The sequence below is a fragment of the Cynocephalus volans genome, chromosome 4 (assembly GCF_027409185.1).
Source record: "Cynocephalus volans isolate mCynVol1 chromosome 4, mCynVol1.pri, whole genome shotgun sequence".
Lineage (NCBI taxonomy): Eukaryota > Metazoa > Chordata > Mammalia > Dermoptera > Cynocephalidae > Cynocephalus > Cynocephalus volans.
Genome location: NC_084463.1, coordinates 165,186,171 through 165,207,371, shown reverse-complemented (window position 1 = coordinate 165,207,371; position 21,201 = coordinate 165,186,171). Strand labels below are relative to the sequence as shown.

The following is a 21,201-nucleotide window of genomic DNA, read 5'->3' as shown; positions in this document are numbered from 1 at the left end:
CCTCAGTGCCCCTCACCCCAATGTTCCTTGGGCCTTTGTGGATCCCCCAGGAGCAGAGCTTCCCTCAGTGGCTCCAGCCGACCAGAGCATTACAAACACCACAGACACCTACATCTTTGGGCAAAGATAACCCCGCATTATTGCTGAGACGCCTTTTTATATCTTGCGTTATTTATAAAAGTATGATTCATTTAACAATTATTGTGAGATGGAGAAAGGTTGCCTACTAATATTTAAATTGCAGTTATCTTAAAGCTACGCAGAAAGGAAGCAAAGTCTGCTGTTTTGGATCCGGTGGGGGATGGGTGGGAGGAATCGGCTCCACCTGCCCTGCACCTGCCCTGCACCTGCCCTGCACCTGCCCTGCCCCTGCCGCCTGCCTGCCCCCGGCCCTGCGTGTGCTGGCCACGGCTCCCGCGCACACAGTTTCTTTCTCGGCTTTTAGTTTTCGCTTTTGTAAGATAAAGTGGAGGCAGGGGCTGGTGGGCCACTGAGACCCTCAGGAGTTTTGCTTCTCCTTTCAGCTCCCCATGGGCCTCCCATCTGACCAGAGGTTAGAGCCGCCTGCCGTGAGTTTGGGTTAAGGCAGAAACAGGCTCAGGCTCTCTCTCTGCTTATCCAGCCCTGTCTCCATCCCTGCCTCCTCCCCTGAAATGTGGGTGGTGTGAGGGCACGTCCTCAGACTAGAGAAGGGCAGGATAGCCGCCTTCTGGGATGTCAAGGCATCCCCTGCTGCACAGCCCTGGGGAGTTTGCCAGTGTTACTTCTTATATCCCAGCATTTTATTTTCTTGTCTTCTGACTTGGTTGTCACCACAGTCAAGCTTCTGGCCAGGGTTTAAGTTGGACATGAAGCTTTCTGTGCATCCCTGGAAGGCGGAGCCCAACCCAAGTCTGGCCTTTGTGCTTTCTGGCACTTGGAGCTCCTTCCTGGCAGAGGTTCTGGGGGAGTCTGGGTCTGAGCTCATATACAAGCAGAATCTGGGGACTGCTGTGTCCCGAACTGAGGACAGGACCCTCTCTTGAGCTGTCCCATCACCTTCTGCTGCTGTAGCCACGTGGGCTGCCCAGAGGGACTGTGAAAGCATGCCAGGACCCCTGGCCCCCAGCAGGCTGTTGTAACAATCACAGTGATGAACGATCAACCTGTAGAGACAAACTTCCGTCGTGGACATAGTGGCGGCGTTGGAGCTAAACTTTGTTGCATGCTCACTGTGTGTGAGAACCACGGACAGCAGGCGACTGACCCCCAGAGCGGCTCTCTGAAGCAGCCACCGTTGTGGTGCTTGTTTGCCCATCAGACTTCCAGAGTCCAGAGACATTTCCTGACTTGGAGACAGTTACCCAGCTTGGATTTGAACCCAGAAAGTCTGGCGGCAGAAGTTGTGGGGATGCTCTCAGGGTCCCTGGGGCCAAGTTCTCCCTTAGAGATGTCAGGTACCTGGCCCCGGACAGGGGTCCTGGTGGCACTGGACAGTTCTATCAGTCAGGGTCTCAGTTGCAGGCAACAGAGTCCAGTTTAGATGTTGACACAGGAAAGGGAAGGTCATGGCGCTCCAAGGGGCCAGACAGCCAAGCCAGGAACTGTGTGGCCAGCCTGGATGTCCAGCCCCGTGCAGGCTGCTCTGGCACGGGCTGCTCTGTGGCGTAGGCTTCTCTGTGGCATGAGGTGCTGTGCCGCACGGGCTGATCTGCGGTGGGGGCTGCACCTTGGCACTGCAGGTGCCGTGGGTGGTCAGAGGCACTGGACGTTGCTCTAGAGCTGGTTCCACACCGTGTTGCTTGTCCTGCATCAGGGCATTCCTCATGTGGTGCATCCAGCGGGCTCAAGCCGCAGCACAGAAGCAGGTGAGGATGAGCCCTGTGGTCCTTGGTGGGCAGCCAGGATTCAGCACATTCAGCCCCGCAGCAAAGGCCTTGCCAGGTTCCCAGGGCAGCGTGACCGTGGCTAGCACAAGCCCTTGCCCAGCCTCTGCTGGGTGTGTGCATGGCTCTGGGTGGAAGTGGCTGGGTGGGGACAGAGACATCAGAGGGCTTCTGACCTCAGATGACTGTAGTCAGCTGGAGACGAGCCTGGTGTACCTGGTGTAAAGAGCCTTGAGGCACCCAGGAGGACTCACCATCCCTGTCTTGACTGGTTCATTCATTCACTCATTCATTTGTTCACATCCAGAGCGTTAGGAGCCCCTCCCCCTAGTCTTCAGGGTAACGGGATTGGGGGCAGGGCGCTGGGCAGGAAACCTGTCCTTCAACGAGCTTGGAGTCTCCTGGCACCAGGCAAAGCCCCGAGGGCCGACTGCTGCCACCGGAGCCCTGAGAAGGGATCTGTCCTCTGATGGGATCAGCCAGGGAGACTTCGTGCTCCTGACACCCGAAAGGATAACATAAATGCATTCTGAGGGAAGTAGGGGGCTGATTTCCTTCGGAGATTGGGATGGGATGGGGGAAGGGGAGATCGCCTTGCTATCACTTGCATATTTTTAAAAATTAAATGTACTTAGTGACCACCAAGAGCCCAAAACACCAGGCACTGTTACAAATGTCCATTTACTTGATCCTCGCAGCCCTCCTGTGAGGTGGCACCGTTAATATCCCCATCTTAAAGATGAGGGAGCGGAGGCACGGGGAGGTCACGTGACTTTCCAGGGTCACAGAGCTGGGATTGGCCCCATTTTGTTTGCTGGCCCCACCCCTTTGCGCTTCAGACGTGAGCTCAGGTGATCCCCGAAGCCAACCCTGGGAATAAGCTGTTATTCCCATTTTACAGATGGAGAAGCTGAGGGCTGGGGTGTGCCTGACCGGCCCGTGGCTGCAGAGAGCTTCAGACCCACAGTCAGTGCCGAAACAGACAGCTGGGCTCCCCCGACGGCTCTTTCTCTACAGCTGCCCTAAAGCCCCAGCAAGTGGGGGTGGCGTACGTCACCACGAAACGGGCAGTTTGTCTGAACCCCCTCGGCACATCCATGTCTCGCCAGGCATGTTTGTCACACCTGGTACATCCTCCCTGCCAGGACTTCAGAGCGTCTTGAAATGTTCTGATGTGCGAAGAGCCTTTTTTTATACAAGAAGGGAGATTATTTTCAGCCTGTTGTCAGGCAGTTGTCAAAAGACACGGCAAATAAAGACTTAGCAAGTCTGAGGCTCGAGAGAGGCGGTTCCGTGTATGGGGCGAGCCGTGCGGGTCCTCGTGGTGGGCGATGAGGGAAGGGGAGGCATGGGGCTGTGGGAGTTGGGGACTTGCGGATTACCAGGGGGCAGATGCTGGAGTTGGGCTGTGTGGAGCTGAGCTGGTGGCAGAAGGACCAGGCAAGGAGCCTGAGAGTTTGGGGTTCACTTAGGGTGACATTCTTCCATTCTGGAAACGACCTGATTTGGCGGCCTCCATCTAATCGTTCCTTCTGCGTGTTCATCTGTCCATGGACTCAGAAGGAGCTCCCTGTCCTCTGGGAAGGCGAGGGGTGGGAAGGTGGACAGATTCCCACCGAGAACTAGACGCCCCTTCTCTGCCGTCCACCTCGCCCGGCCCAGCCGGCCCCAGCAGTTCTGCCTTACCAATCTCGCCCTCTTCCACAGTGAAATCCACGTCAAGTACATCCATCCTCACGTGCACTCAGCAGGAGCGTGGCCAGAACGAGCCCCCGGGTCGTTTTGGGTTGTCTGGGAAGGCCCCTGTAGAGGAGCAGAGTCTGAAGGTGGATGGAGGAAAGGTCAGCTGTTGAGGGGCACGTGGGCTCTGACATAGTCACACCTGTGGCAGGAGGCAGGGGGGTCTGGGACCCTGGGCAGCTCGCCCGGCCTCTCTGAACCTCTTCCATGTCGTCTATAGAGACTTGCAGCTGGTCTCGGGAAGTCCTGGGTGGGGGCTCCTGAAGAACATTCCAGAAGTCTGAGACTGCATGATGGGATGAATTACTTGGAGCACAAAATGTCTGGAAGCCTCAGGGAGAAATGCATTTTTTGATTTTTGTCTTCCATCTTTGTCTTAATGTTTATTTTTAACTCTAGCTCTCGGTTGTCCTCCGTCTCCTTATTTTGGAGATGGAGACAGTGTTAGCTCATTTCTGCAGTTCTGCAGGACACTCTGCCCCAGCCTCTGTCTTTGCTGCCCCAACTTTCCAAAGTAGCGTGGGTTAGCGCCGGGTCTCTGGGCCTCTGTGGTTTGGAGGGTGAAGGGCCAGAGAGGATTAGCACAAACAGGCACATGGGCTGCAGCTGCAGGGTGTTGACTGTCCACTTGGTGCTTGGGGCTCCCTTTCCTGAGAGTGCTGTACGTGAGAGAGCTGCAGCCATGTGGGGGACCAGACGTTCAGTCCTGCAGAACTACTCTCCCAGCCAGGCAGCCGGGGTGGGCTGCAGGCACGCTCATGATACGAGGGGGGACGTACATGCAGGTGTGCTGCATTGCTGCTGCCCGTGGACAGCTGATAAGTGTTCCCACAGAAGAGGATGGGCCAGGGCACAGGATGGAAAATGCCCTTAAGGATGCAGATGGCTGGCGGGGTGAAGTCTGTGCTTTTAATGCAATAGCATCCCCATCAAATTAGAAAATGGTCTGCGTCCACTAGGGACAGAGGTGAGTGGCGGGCGCCGACCTTTTGTTTGAAGCAAAAGGTCAGGAAACACGCATGTGTGGGCCCAGCACCAGCGTTCACCCCACTTGTGGATGCCGCCCTACGTGTCCAACAGTGAGAACCACGGCATGTGGGCAGTGAGCCCACTGTCGCTGAAAGTATTCGAGGAGAGCGTGCCTGACACATGGCCAAGAGGGTGGTGTCAGGAATGGCCCACCTCCCCCAGCTGGATTTGTTGTGCCGTTGACCATGAGACCTGGCGTGGCGGAGCCTGGCCCAGGCCAGGGCACACAAGATGCCCTGACTGAGCCTAGCTCCTGATCTTTGTGAATTGTCTACTCAGGTTCCTTCAAGCTTGGAGTGGAAGAGTTGCCTGCTTGTTAAAAGAATTGAAGGTGTCTAGAAAAGGAATCCTTTGGCTTGGGCGTGTTTCCTGGGGTTCCTCAAATTGTATGTCCCAAGTCTCGTGCCATTCCCCCGCCCATCCCTGTGCCGTCTGAGAAGGAGACGCGGGTCTATTCCTTCTGCTCACCATTGCATCCCACGGGCCTGCGCAGGCTCGAGGTCCACAAACCCAGCGGGGCGTTGGATGCAGGGGTGGGTCGCGTGGGGAAGAGGTACCCGGGATGGAGAGTGGGGCCTGCTCTCCTCTCCAGGCCAGTGAGCCGTGTTCCTGGGCCCGGCCTCGTCTTGGAAAAGGCTCCCTTCTCCCCTCGTTGGGCAGCCCAGGGCCCATTTGTTTCCTGGCTCCGCTCCTATTTGTGGGCAAACTTGTTGCAAGGAACAGTCGCTACATTTGCCACTGGCGGCGGCGGAGGCCGACGGCTTTCCTGTCTGGGCCGCATGTAAATGCACTGCTTGCATTGGGAGATTTGGGGTTCTGCTATGGTTTCGACTGGGCAGGGGCTTTTTCTTGGTCCTTCAATATATCTGAGGCCATAGCCGGGGGGAAGAAGGGCCCGTCTTGGCCCCTGCCTTCTCCTCAAGTCAGAAAAGATGCAGGACTGTCAAATAGCCCCAGTAAACAGGGGTGGCAGGCACCCCCTGTCTTTGGCTGGTCCCCAATCTTGCCGACCCAGCAACGTGCACAATCCCTCTGCCCTGCAAAGGCAGCAGCACTGGAGCAGTGACTGGCACGGAGACTTGGCTCGCGACGAGGCTCTCTCTGTGCTTTTGCGAGGGTGTCGATCCCCAGCAGATGGAGGAAGTGTTGAGCGCCGCTGAGTCTCCGAGGCTCCCAGAGAGTTCCCTGAGCTTTGGCGAGTTCTTTGGGCCCACGTGGCCCGGCATGCGAGTGTCCAGGTCCCCGAGCCTCTGGAGAGGAGCTGCCTTTATATTCTAACACGGCAGCGTCTCCATCCCAGGTCCCAGCACTCACCAGCCAGGACAGGTGGGCGGGCCCAAGCGGCCAACGCGCTGCAATGAGCAGGCGCCCACCAGTTGAAGACCCCCTGCAAGTCTGCCAGTAGGACATGTCTCAGCTCCCCCCAAGTTGGTGACACTCGGTGCATCCAAGGGAGATTCTTCTTAAAGCTGTTCAACCTCCTCCAAAGCGTCCAAGGCGGTGTGTGACTGGTGGGGGGCACGCTGGTGGCGTCTCCCTTAGTGCACGTTTCAGAGATGGCTCTCGCTCGGTTCTGTGAATGGCACTGTGGTGGGGCGGGTTTTGCCGCAGCTGATGAGGGGTGCGAGTCACATGAGAGATGATGTTTAGATGCTCAGCTAGCGCGGGGCACCCACACGGTGACTCCTTTGTGGCTGTGAGACCGCTTGGCACAGCGTCCAAGCATCTGAGCGTGCCCGCAAGAAGGGCACACGCTCCCCGAGGAAGCCAGCCTTCCTCTCCCTGGGCCGCCATTGTCGCTGTCACCCAGCCAGCCGGCCATGTGAATTCAGCTTCAGGGCTCCAGCTGCCTTTTCACCATCTCGTCTCATCTTTCTCCCTTTTTTATTATTTTTTTAATTTCGGAAACTGTTCTCTCAGCAAAGCGCACAGTTAATTACAGCCCCGGCAGCAGATGCAGGGGGCGACAAAACCGTGCGCCCCCGGGGTGTCCATTCAGTGCAGGAAGACCTTTCTCCTTATGTAGGAATAAACCCCTGTCCCACCTGCCACAGAGCAGCCAGGGAGCGGCCCCTTCTCTGTGCTTGCTTCACAGATAGAACTTTCTTGGTGTAGCATTTCCAAGGGTAATCCTTCCTTGCTTCTCCCAGATTTCTGCTAAGAATCTGTGAAGTGACTTGGAATCAGGGTGCTCCTTGGCTGGGTTCCAGTCTAATTTTCTTCTCTCTCTCTCTTTAAAAAAAAAAAAAAGTGAGAGTGGGTGGAATCCTGTTTTTCTTTAGTTTTCTTATTTTTCAGGGTAATCACCACGCCAAGGGGGAGCCAGAGAAGTAATGGGTACTTGTATCTGATTCTTCTCAACAGAAATATGGGTCGTGCTCAGAAATTCCAGAACTGCTGGAATGATTGCCCAGTTAGCATGCGTCTGCTGTGAGGCTTATCCAGTACTCGGATGTCTTTCCCTCTTGACTCGCTTACCACATCTGCTAGCTGACAAACAAACTTGGCTTTTTCTTTAAAATTTTTTTTTTAAAAAAATAGAAAAGCACAGTGCATTATATTTAGCCACAGGCGCACGGAGCGCCCAGCAGCAGCCTGAGTTTCCTTGGAAAACCAGGGCTCAGGCTCACAGATGCCTCCCTGTGCATCCTGGCTGCCGGCTCAAGCACGCTTGATCCGCATGAACCCTCCGTGCTGCCTCTGCCTAAACGCCCTGATCACAGAAGCAGAGTAGCACGGCTCCCATGACGAGCACCGTGAGAGCTAGCCGGCGTTGAGAGGAGCCCCGGTCTGCGTGCAGTCGGTTCCCAGCTGACAGACAGAATATGGGGTGGGCTTTGTCACCCGCACGCCGGGGCTGGCATGCCCAGCGAGGCTCGGGAGTGCACCGTGCCCAGACGCCTGCCGCCTCTCCCCGGGTCCCAGCCGCTGTCACTGCGAGGGGCCGGGCTGCACGCCTTTCCTTCCTTCCATCCGAGAAGGTTATATAATGAGCGGACCGCTGCCAAAGTCGGAGGGAAAATGAAGTCTTTGTTAAATGCCTTCACCAAGAAGGAAGGTAAGGAAGAACTGCAGGGAGCTCGGGGCACGGGCGCGGGAGGTTTCTCACAGATCCTCGGGGGGAGAGGAACGTCAGCTCCTCCTAAAATTGCTGGTTGTTCACCCGTCTCACGCAAGGGCATAATTACTTGAGGTTCGTGATACGGTTTTGTTTTAGTGGGTCTGGAACATTAACACCGTTGAAGGTGCCCTTTTATTTTATTGTGTTTCTAAGCCTCCAGCCCCTTGCAGAATTGCCGTCCTGAACGTGCACCAGCAGTGGCTGTGCAGAGGCACATTAAGAACTAAGTCCTGTGGAACATAAAGGAAGTTTTGACTCCAGTCTGTCGGTTACCTGGAGGGCTGCTAAGTACTTGGTAGGCAAGGGCGGGCACATGGCTGGCTGCACTGAACGGGTGGATGCCCTTGGAGTTACTCTGCAGCTCTGCTAGGCTCTCTTGGGGTGGCATTGTCATGGAGTGGCTGGGGACTGTAGCGTGGCAGCCTTTAAAAGTGCATACGCTTTCTGTCATACCTTGCGTGGTTTTTATTGTTGGGGGAACATGTATAAATAAAGGCATGTAAGGCAGCTAAGAAAATATCCACCCACTTAAGAGTTTGCAGATTGCCCGAAAGAAGGAAACAGTTGGGTGGAATATTAATCATTTTCAGACAGGAAAAGAGTTATTTTTAACCCTTTTCGCAAAAATCATCATTTCCATGGATAGTTCCAGTTCGACGGTTTTGTCAGAGAGCTCTCGTTTTATGAAATCAGAAGGTTCATGAAGATGTTACTTTAAAGAAATTAGGAAGGTACTTCCCAGCCTGAGTTCATCGTAAAATGAACACTGAAGAAATTTTAGTGCTCGGGAAACTAATTTAATATGAATCTTGGTAATTAAGCGAGGTAATTTTCATTAAAATGTTCACCCTGATGTCACCTATGAGATTCCATTTGAGTAATTTGCCTGGTCTTCAGGGTAAAATGTATTTGAAAATGTCCCAGCTATTTTATTCCTGAACCCCCAAGGGCGGCTTCCCCACGTGAATGCTTCCCACCCTCCGAGTCCTCACGCCTCAGCCTGATTGTTTGGAATTGATATTAAAAAACAGCCTTTGTCTATGCCCATTCTCTTACGTTTTTCTCCAAAATTCACCTTCTGGGACTTCAATTTTTATCGTCCATGAACAGCATAAACATTTCAGGTGGGGGTGATGGCGTGAGCTTCATTCTGTATCCATTCCGTACTTTCATAGGCTTGTCTTTCCTACTGAGTTTACCTTAGCAACTGGCAGGACTCCCCCCACCCCCAAATGTCATCACTTGTATATCGAGGACATTGATACCTTCCCCCGTTACATGGGTCAGAAAAAGGGAGCGGACCATTGGCAGGGGACGGGGAGGCTCAGTAGAAGGTAAAGCCGCGGGATGTCAGTGTTTCCTTGCTGGGGGGCTGCGGGCGTCTCCCCCACGTGGTCAGCGACCACCCTGGCCTCTCCTCGGGGTGCTCCAGGAAGCCGATGGCCTCTGTGACGGCCTTTTCCTTGCTGTGTTTGCTTCAGGTTTTTGCTTTCACGCCAATATAGCGCTCCAGCCCCTAATCTCTGTGAATGAAAGATAATCGCTCTCTGAGACTGTGGGATCGTCGGCGCCCTGTACGGTCTTTTAATCCCCACGTCCACCCCCGGATCAGGCAGTTCCCAGATCACCCAGGAGCTCTCGCTGCCAGCAGCATTTTCCAAGCCTCAGTGATGACTACTCAGTCATTCCACGGTTTTTTTAGCCTCTGCCTGCTGAGGGGGAGGACACCAATGTGGCTTGCCCTCAGGACCAGCAAAACGCAAATGTGGGGATCAGACCCAGGACGGTTTTGCCAGCAGGTGGGCTGCTGCGGCCTCCAGAGCAGGCTCCTGAGAGAGGCGCCATGGGGCGCTGGCTTTTCCCACTCCTGGTCTCTCACCCGCCACCCTGGCTGGCGGGTACGAATTCGTTTGCTTTGAGGAAGTAAGAGCAGGTGAGAGCCCAGGCTGCTCGGTGGTGCCTCCGCCTCCGACAGAAATCTTCACGGAGGAGCGGGTGCAAGAGAGAGTGTGCTGCTGCCTGGCGGGGGGACTGTGACCTTCCCGGTGTGTCATTTCCCCTTCCTGCAAAGTGCACTGAAGTCCCCCAGTGTGAAGTCCACATGCACATCCACAGGAAGCCTCCTGCCGTCTTTGCACAGCGTCCTGGGCTTGGCTCCCACTTCCTTTCCACGGGACTGTCCTGCGTCCTGGGGAGACTGGGAAGGGGGACACAGCTGTTTCAGTGGCGCCCTGGGTCACTTCCATCCCCTTGATCTCAGTCAGTGCCACCTCTGTCCTCAGTGAGCTCTGCCAGGGACACCTGTGTCCCCTTTGAGCTCTGCCAGTGCTATCTCTGTTCACTTTGAGCTCTACCAGAGCCACCTCTGTCCTCGTGAGCTCTGCCAGCACCACCTCTGTCCACCTCCTCTGTCCCCGTGAGCCCTGCCATCCAAGGTGTGTGTGGGCTGGTAGCAGTCTCTGTGATGTGCACCCATCCTTGGTTTCTATAACGTGCGTCACAGAGACCCCTGACCTTGGGCAGCCAGAGGTGGTAGATTGCCCAGGATTCTGTCCTAAACTGTTTGTGACACTCTTCTCCTTTGAGACATTCAGGTGCTTCCCCAGACCAGCTCCTCTGGAGGACACTGCCTCCTCCTGCTTTGTACCTTCCAGTGTGCCACATGGAGGCCCTGGCATTGGGCAGGAAACATTAGAGCCATGTGTGGCTTCACTCCCCAGGGAGAAAATCCTGTGGCAGGTGGGAAAGCTGCCTTAGGCATCAGAGCCAGGAGGAAGCCCAGCGCCGGGGTAGGCAGGACTTGCTGGCATCGACTCATGCCCCTGTGGCCTGGAGGGCGCTTTCCTAGAGATGCTTCGTCTTGGAAAGGACATGTCCTACTTCTGGCTCCAGTGCTCTGAGCAGCCCAGAGCAGCTGCAGCATGGACACCGTCCCTCATGGCTCCCGAGGACAGTCGTCGTCATTCTGAGTCCCTGGGCACGCTGAACTCAGGAGAGGAAGAGCCTTCCCTCCGTCTAGAACTTCATAAGGAACCAGATAAGGTGTGCCCACCTCCCGCGGTCTCTGGCCCCAGTTCCACAGGCTGCAGAAAGGAGCATTCTTAGTTGGGGTTGAAGTGGGCTCGTTCTGACCAGTAGCCTTGAGGGCTGTATTAGTTTGTCCAGGCTGCTGTAACAAAGTGCCACAGGCTGGGCGGCTTCAACAGCAGAAGTTTACTGTCACGTCTGGAGGCCAGAAGTCCGAGATCCAGGTGCAGCAGGGCTGGTTCCTCCTGAGGCCTCTCTTCTGGGCTTGTAGATGGCATCTTCTCCCTGTGTCCTCATGTGGTCGTCTGTGTGTGTGTGTGAGTGTGTGTGTGTGTGTGTGTCCTAAGCTCCTCTTCTTATAAGGACACCAGTCCTATGGGATCAGGGTCCACCCTAAGGACCCCATTTTAACCGAATTACCTCTGTAAGACCTTATCTGCAAATCCTATCACATTCTGAGATAGTGGGGGTCAGACCTTCAACAAATGAATTTGGTGGGGGGGTGGTGTTCAGGCCAAGTTCAGGTCATCAGGGGGAGGAGCTCTGTGGCCCGATGGCTTTATGAGTCGGGGCGGCCCATCCTTACACGTGTCAAAGCTGCCGGATGTCTTCCAGGGCTGTGGAAGGAATGGGCTCCGGCCAGATGGAAGCTCGACCCCGAGTCCCTTCCATGTGAAGCGCTGGCTTGAGCTTCTGTGCGGTGGAGACGAGTTTAGTCTCCACCCGTCTCTGCTTCTGTGTCGGGGGTGGGTTCCAGGCCTCACGGAGTCCAGGTGTGGTCTCAGTTCCCCTCCCCTCCGCTCGCGTGGGGGCCTGGACGCCCATGGCCTGCGCCTCTCTGGTGTCCCCGCCCGCTCGATGTGACACGGATGCACTCACCCACTTCCTCCCTGTTCTCTCCCACCCAGTGCCCTTCCGAGAGGCCCCGGCGTACTCCAACCGCAGGCGGCGGCCCCCCAACACGCTGGCCGCCCCCCGGATCCTGCTGCGCTCCAACAGCGACAATAACCTCAATGCCAGCGCGCCCGACTGGGCCGTCTGCTCCGCGGCCTCCTCCCACCGCAGCCTGTCACCCCAGTTGCTGCAGCAGATGCCCAGCAAGCCCGATGGCACCGTGAAGACCATCGCAAGCTACGTCCCTGGGCCCCGCAGCCGGTCCCCATCGCTCAACAGGCTGGGTGGTACAGGCGAGGATGGCAGGAGGCCCCAGCCACACTGGCACGGCGGGTAAGGAGCGGGGTCGGGCACGGGGCTTCCGTGGGTACCCAGGGAGGAGACCTCCTCGTGCCGTGGTACTGGTTCTCCCACCCGGGGGCTTGTGGAGGTTGAGCAGGAAACCCTCCTACCCCAATGCCGAGAAAACGTTCGTGGCCGTGACAGCCCCACATAGGTTGAGAGGCTGCGCGGAGCATCTTGTGGGGTGGGGTGCCACTGTATGGGGGCCTGGCTGCCTTCGCCTGTCCTTGGACCTCTCAGTCCTCAAAGTGACATATCCAGCGGGCGGGAGGGAAGGCAGCAAGCCCGGGCCTAGCCACACGCTCTCCCAGGTGTTGCATTTGCGACCTGCATCTGCACGGCATCCACAGGGAATCCCACATATCAGCACCAATGAGAAAGTCCGCCTGGCACGGAGGAGGGAACTAAGGCTCCGAGGGGCCTTGTCACAGCACCTGAGACCCCCCCGTGTCCTGACAGCCGCAGTCATGCCCTCAGTTAGCGCTACTGAGTGGCGACTTTGTGTCTGCCCAGCATGGCAGGTGCATGGAGAGTGTCCCAGCCAGCTTCTGAAGCAGCCCCAGGTGATGGGACCCCGTTCCTCAGCCCATTTTCTAGACAAGGACACCAGCCAGCATGGGACAGAAAGAGGCACTCTGGGTCTGGGTCCTCCCTGCTCGCCTGCCTCCCATGCAGCCTGGGGACCTGGATCCGTGCTCCGAGCTACAGCTCGCAAGACCACTCTCTGCCTGTCATGTCATCTTCCAGGATTTTTCAGGCGAGGAAGGGACTTTCCAGGGGTCAACTCGCTGTTTGGGTCTTGGGGGCAGAATCAATGTTGGTCCGAGCAATCAAAGCAGCCGCAGCAGGGACGGTCACCATTGCTGCTAATCCCCCACATTTCCACCTGGCCAGCTGGGTCCATGAGCCTAACCTCTGCCAGCTCCTTCTCTCCGTGATGCCACTGTGACTTTCCCCAGGTCCCACGGCTGGTATGCGGCGGGGCAGAACGAGGCGTTCATATGGGCTTGGCCTGCGGGCCTGTGCTTGCTTGGCTGTCACGGTGTTCTTGGTGATGTGTAGAAGATTCTTGGGTTCCCCAGCCTCACTGCAGGGTCTTGCTGGCCACAGTGGCCCCGATGTCAGCCAACATCGGGGTGATGGGGAGGGGGCCGCCACCTCCCGGGCCACACGAGTGCTCCATCCTGCAAGCTGGCTGTGAGTTTGGGGAGGGTTCAGTTTGCCCTGACCATGACCAGCAGAGGTGGGGTCTGCAGCCAGGGAGATGATGGGGAAAACATGGCACCCAGGTCTCCTGGCCTTGCGGCAGGGCAGAGGCCTGACCTTCTGGGAGCTGGCAGACCCCCGAGCTCCCATCAGTGAGTTAGCCCCGAAGCCCGCTGACACTTCCCACCAGAACTCTCACTTCCCACGGTGAGCTCCAGTCCCCGGCTCTGGTCTAGATTCTCGCTTTGAGTAACCCCAAGGGAGAAGTCCCAGGCGCTAGGAGCAGTTAAAAGCTAAATTAGAGGATTCCCCCGAGGCATCCGATTCCACTCCACACCCTTAGCTAGAATCATGACTATAATTTTAAAAAGACTGTGTCCTCTTCCCCCAGTACAAAATCTAGTAAGACACCAAGGGCACTGTGGCCAGGGACTGGCACAGGCTGCACACAAATGTTGCTGTGAAGACAGGAAGGCAGCTGGGGCTCAGGGCAGGGACCCTGCGTGACTGTCCCTGATTTCCTGCTGCACGGGTGCGTGGGGGTGTGCATGTGTGTGCATGAGATTGTGAGTGCATACTTGTTTATGTTTGCTTACACATGCCCATGTGCGTATGTTGGTACACATGCACGTGTCCGTGTGCGTATGTTGGTATGTGTGTGTGTGTGTTGGTATGCGTGTCCATGTGTGTATGTCGGTAAGTGTGTGTGTGTCCATGTACACGTTTTTTCATGTGCGTGTGTCCACACACATATGTTTGAAGCATGCATGTGTGTTCATGTGCATACGTTGGTACCTGTGTGTGCATCCATGTACCTACGTTTGTACTTGTGTGCGTGTGTCCATGTGCATGTGTTGGTAAGTGTGTGTGCATGTCTATGTGCGTGTGTTTGTACATGTGAGCATGTCCATGCATGTACATTTGTATGTGTGTGCACATGTCGGTGTGTTTGTGTGTCCATGTGTGTTTGTACGTGTGTGTTCATGTGTGTGCATGTCTGTGTGTATGGTTGTGTGTTTGTGTGTGTGCATGTCCATGTGTGTATATGTGTGTGATCGTCACAGTGGCCGGCCTGGAATGCTTGCTGCCTGGGCACGTGCTTCTGCACAGTACCCCGAGTAGCTGTGTAACCTTGGGTGAGCTACTTATCCACTCTGGGCTTCATCTTTTCGATTGTAAAATGAGGATCAAAAGGAAATGGAGTAATTTAGGGCCGCGATGCAGCACAGGGCCTTGCACTGGTAATTTCTCCATACATGTTGGCCCTTAGTCAGTCTCAAGTCCACGTCCAGGCCCAGAGCTCAACGAGGACTATCCCCTTTACCAACCAGAACCTTTTGGCAGGCAGCCAACTGACCAGGTATGCGCAGGACTCGGGACTTTCAGCACTATAACCAGATGGGCACTCCCCCAAATGTGGGCTGCTGCCAGGTGGTACCTGACCTGTCGGTCCTGCCTCTTTGGCCCTGTCCCTCTCTTCTTCCCTCCCCTCTTCCCCACTCCTTCAGAGTCTACCTATCCCATGTCCATCTACCCGGGATCCAGCCGCTTGTTGGTGGCAGTAGCCCCTGGGTGGCTACTGACAAGCAGACAGGTCCTTCCACCAAGTCCCCACTGTCCTAACCAGGACTCACCAGTCGCACTGGCTGCCCCGTAGGATGAGAAGATAGACAGTGAGGAGAAATACCTGACTGCACAGCAGGAGGGTGGGCTGGAGAAAATGAGGCAGGTGGGCCTCTCCAGGCCCCTCTTTGAAGCCCCCGCAGGGACTCTGGTGCCGTTGTTGGTCTTTCCTGTGCCCTGCACAGGGCCATGCACGATCAGGTGCAGAAATTTCTACACAATGAGGGGGTTCAGAGGGGCTGAGCCAATTCACGCAGCAATCACCTGAGCACACACAGGTGCCAGACACCTTGGCTGGGCACAGGGATGTTCCAGTGGGTCAGCCAGGGTGTATTGGCTGGAGCACTACAAAACATGGCTCCGAATGTCCTGGAAGCCACACGCAGTGGGGGCTTGCGGCTGGAGCTGTGTTTTCTGGCTGCAGGACCACAGCTTGGCTTTTCACATCTGTATCCATGTGTGGAAATGGCCTTTACTAAGGCAGGGAAGTGCTGGGCAATGCTGTGCACGGGGTCTTGCCACCCAGCCCAGGGCCTTTTGGGGATTCAAAGGGTGGCCAGACCGCTCTGCTCCTTCTTTGTCCTTGAGGCTCAGAGCCCAGCCCCGTCCTCAAGGGCCTGCCAGCTGAATGGCACTAGTGGGGTCTGGGTGGCCCTGTTGCCCCAGGGCCCTTTCTCATTATCATCTGAACCCGGGAGGTGGGTTCGGACACTCCTCATGCCATGGAGGAGAAAGCCCTCTGACCTCCCCTCCGTCTCCAAGCCTGTCTTGGTGGGTAGATGCCATGTCAGCCCACCACTGAATCTGTGCCAAACGCCTGGGTGGCACCCGCCTCTGCTTACCCAACGTGTGATCTTGGGCAAGTCACCTGACTATCCAGTGCCTCAGTGTCCTCATCTGTAAAATGGGACTGCTGAAGGCCTCCCCCACAGGCCTGCGCGGAGGATTGAGTAGGATTTAATAGCTGTCGTGTGCTGAGTTCTGTTTGGTCATAGTACCTTGTACAGAAATGTGTGCCACTCTCATAGTCATCATCATCATCCACAGTTCAGAAAGACACCTCTGCTGCTGTGGGGCAGGAATTGGAGGGCATCGGGTGCCATCGTCCAGGCAACTGATGCTAGCTTGGGCTGAGGCAGGAGAAGGGGAGATAGCCAGGTCGGAGGGAGACGTAGCGTCCTGAGCAGAGATGGCATTGCCCCAGGCCCTGTGGCTCCAAACCCCCCACCGTGTCCCCTCCGTGTCTTCTCTGACCAGGGCAAGGCTGGCCACTCAGCACCCCTCTCTCAAGCAGAGCCTGTTTGCCTAAACGCCAACCCAGGGCCCCAGAAACCTCAGCCAGGAACACACATCAATGTGGCCAGAACCAGCCTTGGGCCAAACCCTGAGGTTCAGCCTCGATGGGAGCCGTGGGAGGCCCCCAGCCTGCCTGTCCCTGCCCCCTCCCCCCCCCCCGACTGGCACTGTGCCACTGGCCGACCTGGCCTGGGGTCTGTGCTGTAGGCAGGACCCGCATCCCCCACGGAGGAGCTGGCCCTGTGCAAAGCAGAAGTGAGCCCACCTGGTGGTCCAGCAGTGTCATGACAGGAGGGACTTTGTGGGGGCTTGGGGCCAGGCTTTGTGGATGGCCATGGCTCGCTGGAAGGTGAGGGCTTTTCACTGAACATGGGGCAGCCTCAGCCCCTCGCTGCCCAGCCCCTCCCAGACAAGCCCAGAGCCTGTGGCAGGACTGTCCCTCTGGGGAAAAGAAGACAGGGCTGGGAGTGGACGTCCCTGCCCGTGTGTGGCCCTGTCTTCACCTGTGGTCTCTCTGGCTCTCCTTTCTTCTCCCTGGTGTTCTTCCATCCCTCCCCCACTCCGTCTCTTTCCTCTCACTCTGTTTTTTGGTGTTTTCCTTCTCGCTTGTCCTCTGAGTGCTGCTGGTCCAAGGAGGGTGGGAGCCAGCGTACCTGCAGCACCTGCTGCACCTGTCCCGGGTGGGCGGCTCTGGACTCACCTTGCTAGAGGTGCGCCCTCTAGTGGAGTCCGCTGGCACTGCCTGGCCACCTTCCTAAGACCCGCCCTGAGACACCCGTGTCCATCCCACCCCATCACCCACCTCAGTCAAAAAGCAGGGTTGTATGGAGACTGCAGAACCTTCCGGATGTAGCCATTTAGACTTTAGAAGTCACGGGTCTTCACCTGCTTCCTGTACAGATTGAAACGGGTTCTGGAAGGTTCTGGGATGCCATGATTTGCAGTGGGAATCTGCCTCACGCTGCACCCCCGCCTTCCTGGGAATGAAGCCCCAGTCTTGTCAAGCCTGTGGCTGTGGTCTTTGTCCACCCCACGAGTCCCCTCCCTGCCTCCCTGGGGACCCAGAGACCAGGACACCAAGGCTTGCTCCCAGGGGATCAAGGACCTGATTTGCTTGGCGAGAACCGCAGCTGCTGCTGTCTCTCCTGTGCCCCGTCCTGACCCAGAAAGGGGGGGGGCTGCTCTTGGAGCAGGGATGGGGCATGGAGCTGGGAGCTCCCTGGGGTGTCCTGCCTGGGAGGCTAGGAGTAGGGGATCGACGAGTCTCCCCAGGTTTATGCCTGGTGGGGAGGCAGGGCCAGGTGAAGGGGCACACCCCGGGAAGCAGGTCCATCATGGCTGGCTGAGGAATTGGGGTCCCTTTCTCTCCTTCCACATTGTTCAGTGTCCAGTCTTTCCACCCTTCTGTGGTCCCTGCTCTCTGACAGACAGTGGCTGCATGAAGGCTTGAGTTACCGGCCCCTTTTTTCCGGTCATTCCCCATAGAGAGGAGGATGCACAGGGTTCCCAGACCAGAAGTGGGGGTGGAAGACATGTCAGCCCCAGCACTGATATGGTAGAGATGTGGACTGACAGAGTCGGGGCTCACACATGCCAGGGTCCAGACCTCCCTGGGGGAAGTGACGATGCTCCGTGGAGGAGGAGAGACTCCGAGGTGGAGACGGGGCAAGGGTTCCCCTGTGACGTGAGCTGAGAGTGGGGAGACCTGGGAGGGAGCCATGCTCAGAGATGCTCCTGTCACCGGTGCACTTGGCACTTCTCTGCCTGCAGCCGGGGTGGTCTTGGGCTCGCAAAGGGGCAGAAACCCCGCTCCAGTCAGCTGTAGTTGTCAGGGACGTATTTCGCACCTGGCTCAACACGGGGGCTCAGCAGTGGGTACAGCACTGTCACTCCACCTCCTGTCCCAGCCAGGCTGCCTGCTCAGGCGCGGTGGGGCTGACCACTGGCATCTGCCAAGGGCTGCGCTCTGATTGTCCCAGCCAGGGCCCCACACCTCTCCCTGAAGCAGTCACTGCAGCCAGCAGATTGGGACCTTTCTAACCCTCCAGGGCTGCTGTCACCAGGACGACAGAGGCAGGCAAGGCTCAGATGCCCACGATGGGCACATCACAGAGGGCCTGTGTGCAGGCGACTCTGGTGTCTTCCGTGCAGGGCTGAGAAGCCAGAGAGGGAGGTGGCGTGGATGGGGTGGGGTTGGTACAGGGTTGGACCTGTTGCTTGAAACACAAGCGGCGGCACAGTCAGTGATGGTTGGCGTGGCTTGGGATCTTTCTCATCGGATCTGCTGCAGGCTTTGCCAGAGCCCTGACTGGCGACTCTCACACGGCCTCCTTCCACCTGTGCAAGCGGTGATCTGGGAGACACACCCCAATGTCTAGTAGGTCCCCGTCTCGATATTGCCAGTTGTCCCAGACTCTGCTCATTGGCCCTGTCCCAACATCCCCCTGAACAGTAGACACGAGGGCCTCGGTGGGCTCCCCACCTCCACCTCCATCCGCTGTGTTTCAGCCCCGAAGCTGCAGCTGGGGCGACCTGCTGCCTCTCGCTGCACTGCCTGGCTCTCGCCTGCCCTCCCTCCACCCCGGCCCTTTTCTCTGTGCCGACCCATTGGATGCACAGAGATGCGCCTTGCTGGCTTGTATGTCTCCCCAGTTGATGATAAGCTCCGCGGGGCCTGCGTCTGTATCTTGGTCTGTAGATCTGCACGGGGACAGAGCCCACCCACTAAATACTTCTCAGTACTTGCTGAAGGAATGGAATGATGGCATAACTGACTGCCGAGTGGATGGATGGAGAACATTCCGTGTGCAGGCAGGTCCCTGTTCACCCAGGAGGGCTGGGAGGTGGCCCAGTTCACTCATCTGAGTCACCCACGGGAAAGATTGCCAGTTTTCTGATCGTGAGAATTTGGTCATTTGGCCCTCACCCTAAAACAAGCTGGCTGGAATTTCATCTGGCTGCTGTTGGCCAGAGCATAAGGAAAACATGGACAGTTTGGGGTGGGGAGAACGTCAGACCTGCCCTCGCTATGCAGGTAGGATGGGGTGGTGCCCAGCACGGCCCCGGCGCCTCTTCTCCTGAGGGGGTCTTGGCTCCTGCTGTCATGGGAAGGGCAGGCCTGGCAGGAGGGTGTAGTTGGTAAAGTGAGATATCAGAGGACAAGAGGTCTTCGCCTGCAGGTGAGGTCTTGGTCACCTTATGGACAGGAGCCAGGATGTGAGGGTCAGCCCTTCATTTCCATACCTAGGTCACTTCTTACAGGGCCTCTATTTTCTCACCTGTAAAATGGGGGCAGAAGCCCCTACCCCCCTGTTTCTGGGGCTTAGTGAGAACACACTGGAGCATCACCTGGGACCACACGTCAGCTGGTGCCTGTCACCATGTGCACACTCTGGACCACGAGGAATACGTCCTTCCTGGTTCTAGATAAAGGCTTTCCGGGCCCTGGGATTGATGGGTCAGGGAGCTGAGAGCTGTCTACCAAGTGGATTAAGAAACAGGGCTCCAAGATTGCAGCTGCGGTCACTGTGACTTCTCTGTCCAGTGACACACTCTAGTGCCAGCTTGAACAAGCTGGGCAACGCAGGCATTTTGTTGCCCACTTTCCAGTTGCAGCAAGACAGTGGTAATAACGCTGACATGTGCATAACACCTGTGCAGAGTGGATTCCCATGGCCACGCCTGATCATTCCCTCTTCTCAGATGGGGAGGTCGAGGCTTGGAGAGGTCGAGGGACTCATCCCATGTCTGATAGTAAGAGGTCACACCTGCACCTTGGGCACAGTCCTTCTGAACTTTGGGTGAATGAGTGAATAGATGATCTTTGAATAAGTGGTCAGATGGATGGACAGGAGGATGGATGATGGATGGATGGATGTGTGAATGGATGGGTGGCTGGATCATGGATGGATGGATCATGGGCAAGTAGGTGGATGGAAGACCGGGTATGTGGGCAATGGAGGATAGGTGAGTGGGTGGATAGATGAGTGGATGGGTTTGAACTCTTCTGAGGACCGATTCCTTAGGGTGGGCAGGCTCAGTCTCCCATGCAGGCTGCTTTTGAAAGTGCACACTGAGGTCCTGGGGTTCCTTGCACATGCTCCTGTGGATTGAGTGTCCTCTGAGAAGATGAGCTCCTCAATTGGTTCCCAGGCTGTGGGCTTGTGTGTCCACTGCTTCAGCCAAGTGGCAGTTGGGAGCCAGATCCTGGGTCCCCAGCTTTGTGGCTTCCCCTCTGCCCTGTCTGGCACCCATCAGCTCTGTCCACCTCTGGACTTGGGCCTGCCCCTTCCTCCTTTGGGGAGAAGTCTCCCATTGCTCCTGTCTGAGTCGACTGCTCTCATGGTGCTCTGGAGCTGGGCTGACCTGCCAGTCTGCTAACTGTGACCACACCCCCTGTCCAGGAGCATCCCTGCTGTCCAGGTGCCTTCAGGGCCCCTTGTGACCTTATTGCTAGGACCAACCTGCAGTCTTTTGATGGAGTTTAATGCGTCAGACACTTCCAAGCACCTGTTACTGCACCCCCACCCAGGAGGGGGGAGTTGGGATGATGCCGACCCAGCCCTGTGTTCCGGTGGCTGTTTGTCCAGCCTGGGGCATGGTCAGACGTAGGGACAGGAGCCGCCCGCAGAGCTGCAACAGCAGAGCCGGCAGGAAGCGAGCTCTTCATCTGCATTTCTCATTTATTCTCCCAGCAACCCCATGTCGTGGGTCGTGTCCCCTCGCCACACACACCTCATTTTATAAATGAGGAAATTAAGGCTCAGAGAGGTAAAGTGACTCACTTAAGGCCGCACAGCCAGGGCAGATCCCCTGGAAGTGAAAACAGTTCAAACTGCCTGCAGCACCATGCCCGGGGCCTTCACCGGCTTCGCTGCCTCCATCTCTCAAGGCAGGTGGGGCAGGTGCATGGGGACGGTGCAGGCGCTCTGTTCATGGAGGGCGAGGGGGAGAAGAATTCTGACCCTGAGGTGTGTGTTCTCCTTGAACCCATTGCCCTCTGTTGACCCCCTCTGCTTACCCCCTTGGCTCCAAGTGGCATGGTCAGGGACACGTTCC

At 56.7% G+C, this 21,201-nt stretch overlaps 1 protein-coding gene across 2 annotated transcripts in view; it reads left to right on the top strand.

Moving 5' to 3' along the window:
* SHANK2 (SH3 and multiple ankyrin repeat domains 2) overlaps positions 1-21,201 on the top strand; it is a 476,261-nt gene that overhangs the window by 165,213 nt on the left and 289,847 nt on the right. The window contains exons 1-2 of one of the 2 annotated variants that reach the window (XM_063092865.1): positions 7,656-7,692; positions 11,691-12,009. In XM_063092865.1, coding sequence (XP_062948935.1) covers positions 7,656-7,692; positions 11,691-12,009 — 356 coding nt within the window. Of the gene's footprint in view, positions 1-7,655; positions 7,693-11,690; positions 12,010-21,201 lie in introns of those variants that run through there. The other variant, XM_063092864.1, reaches the window with a different exon arrangement.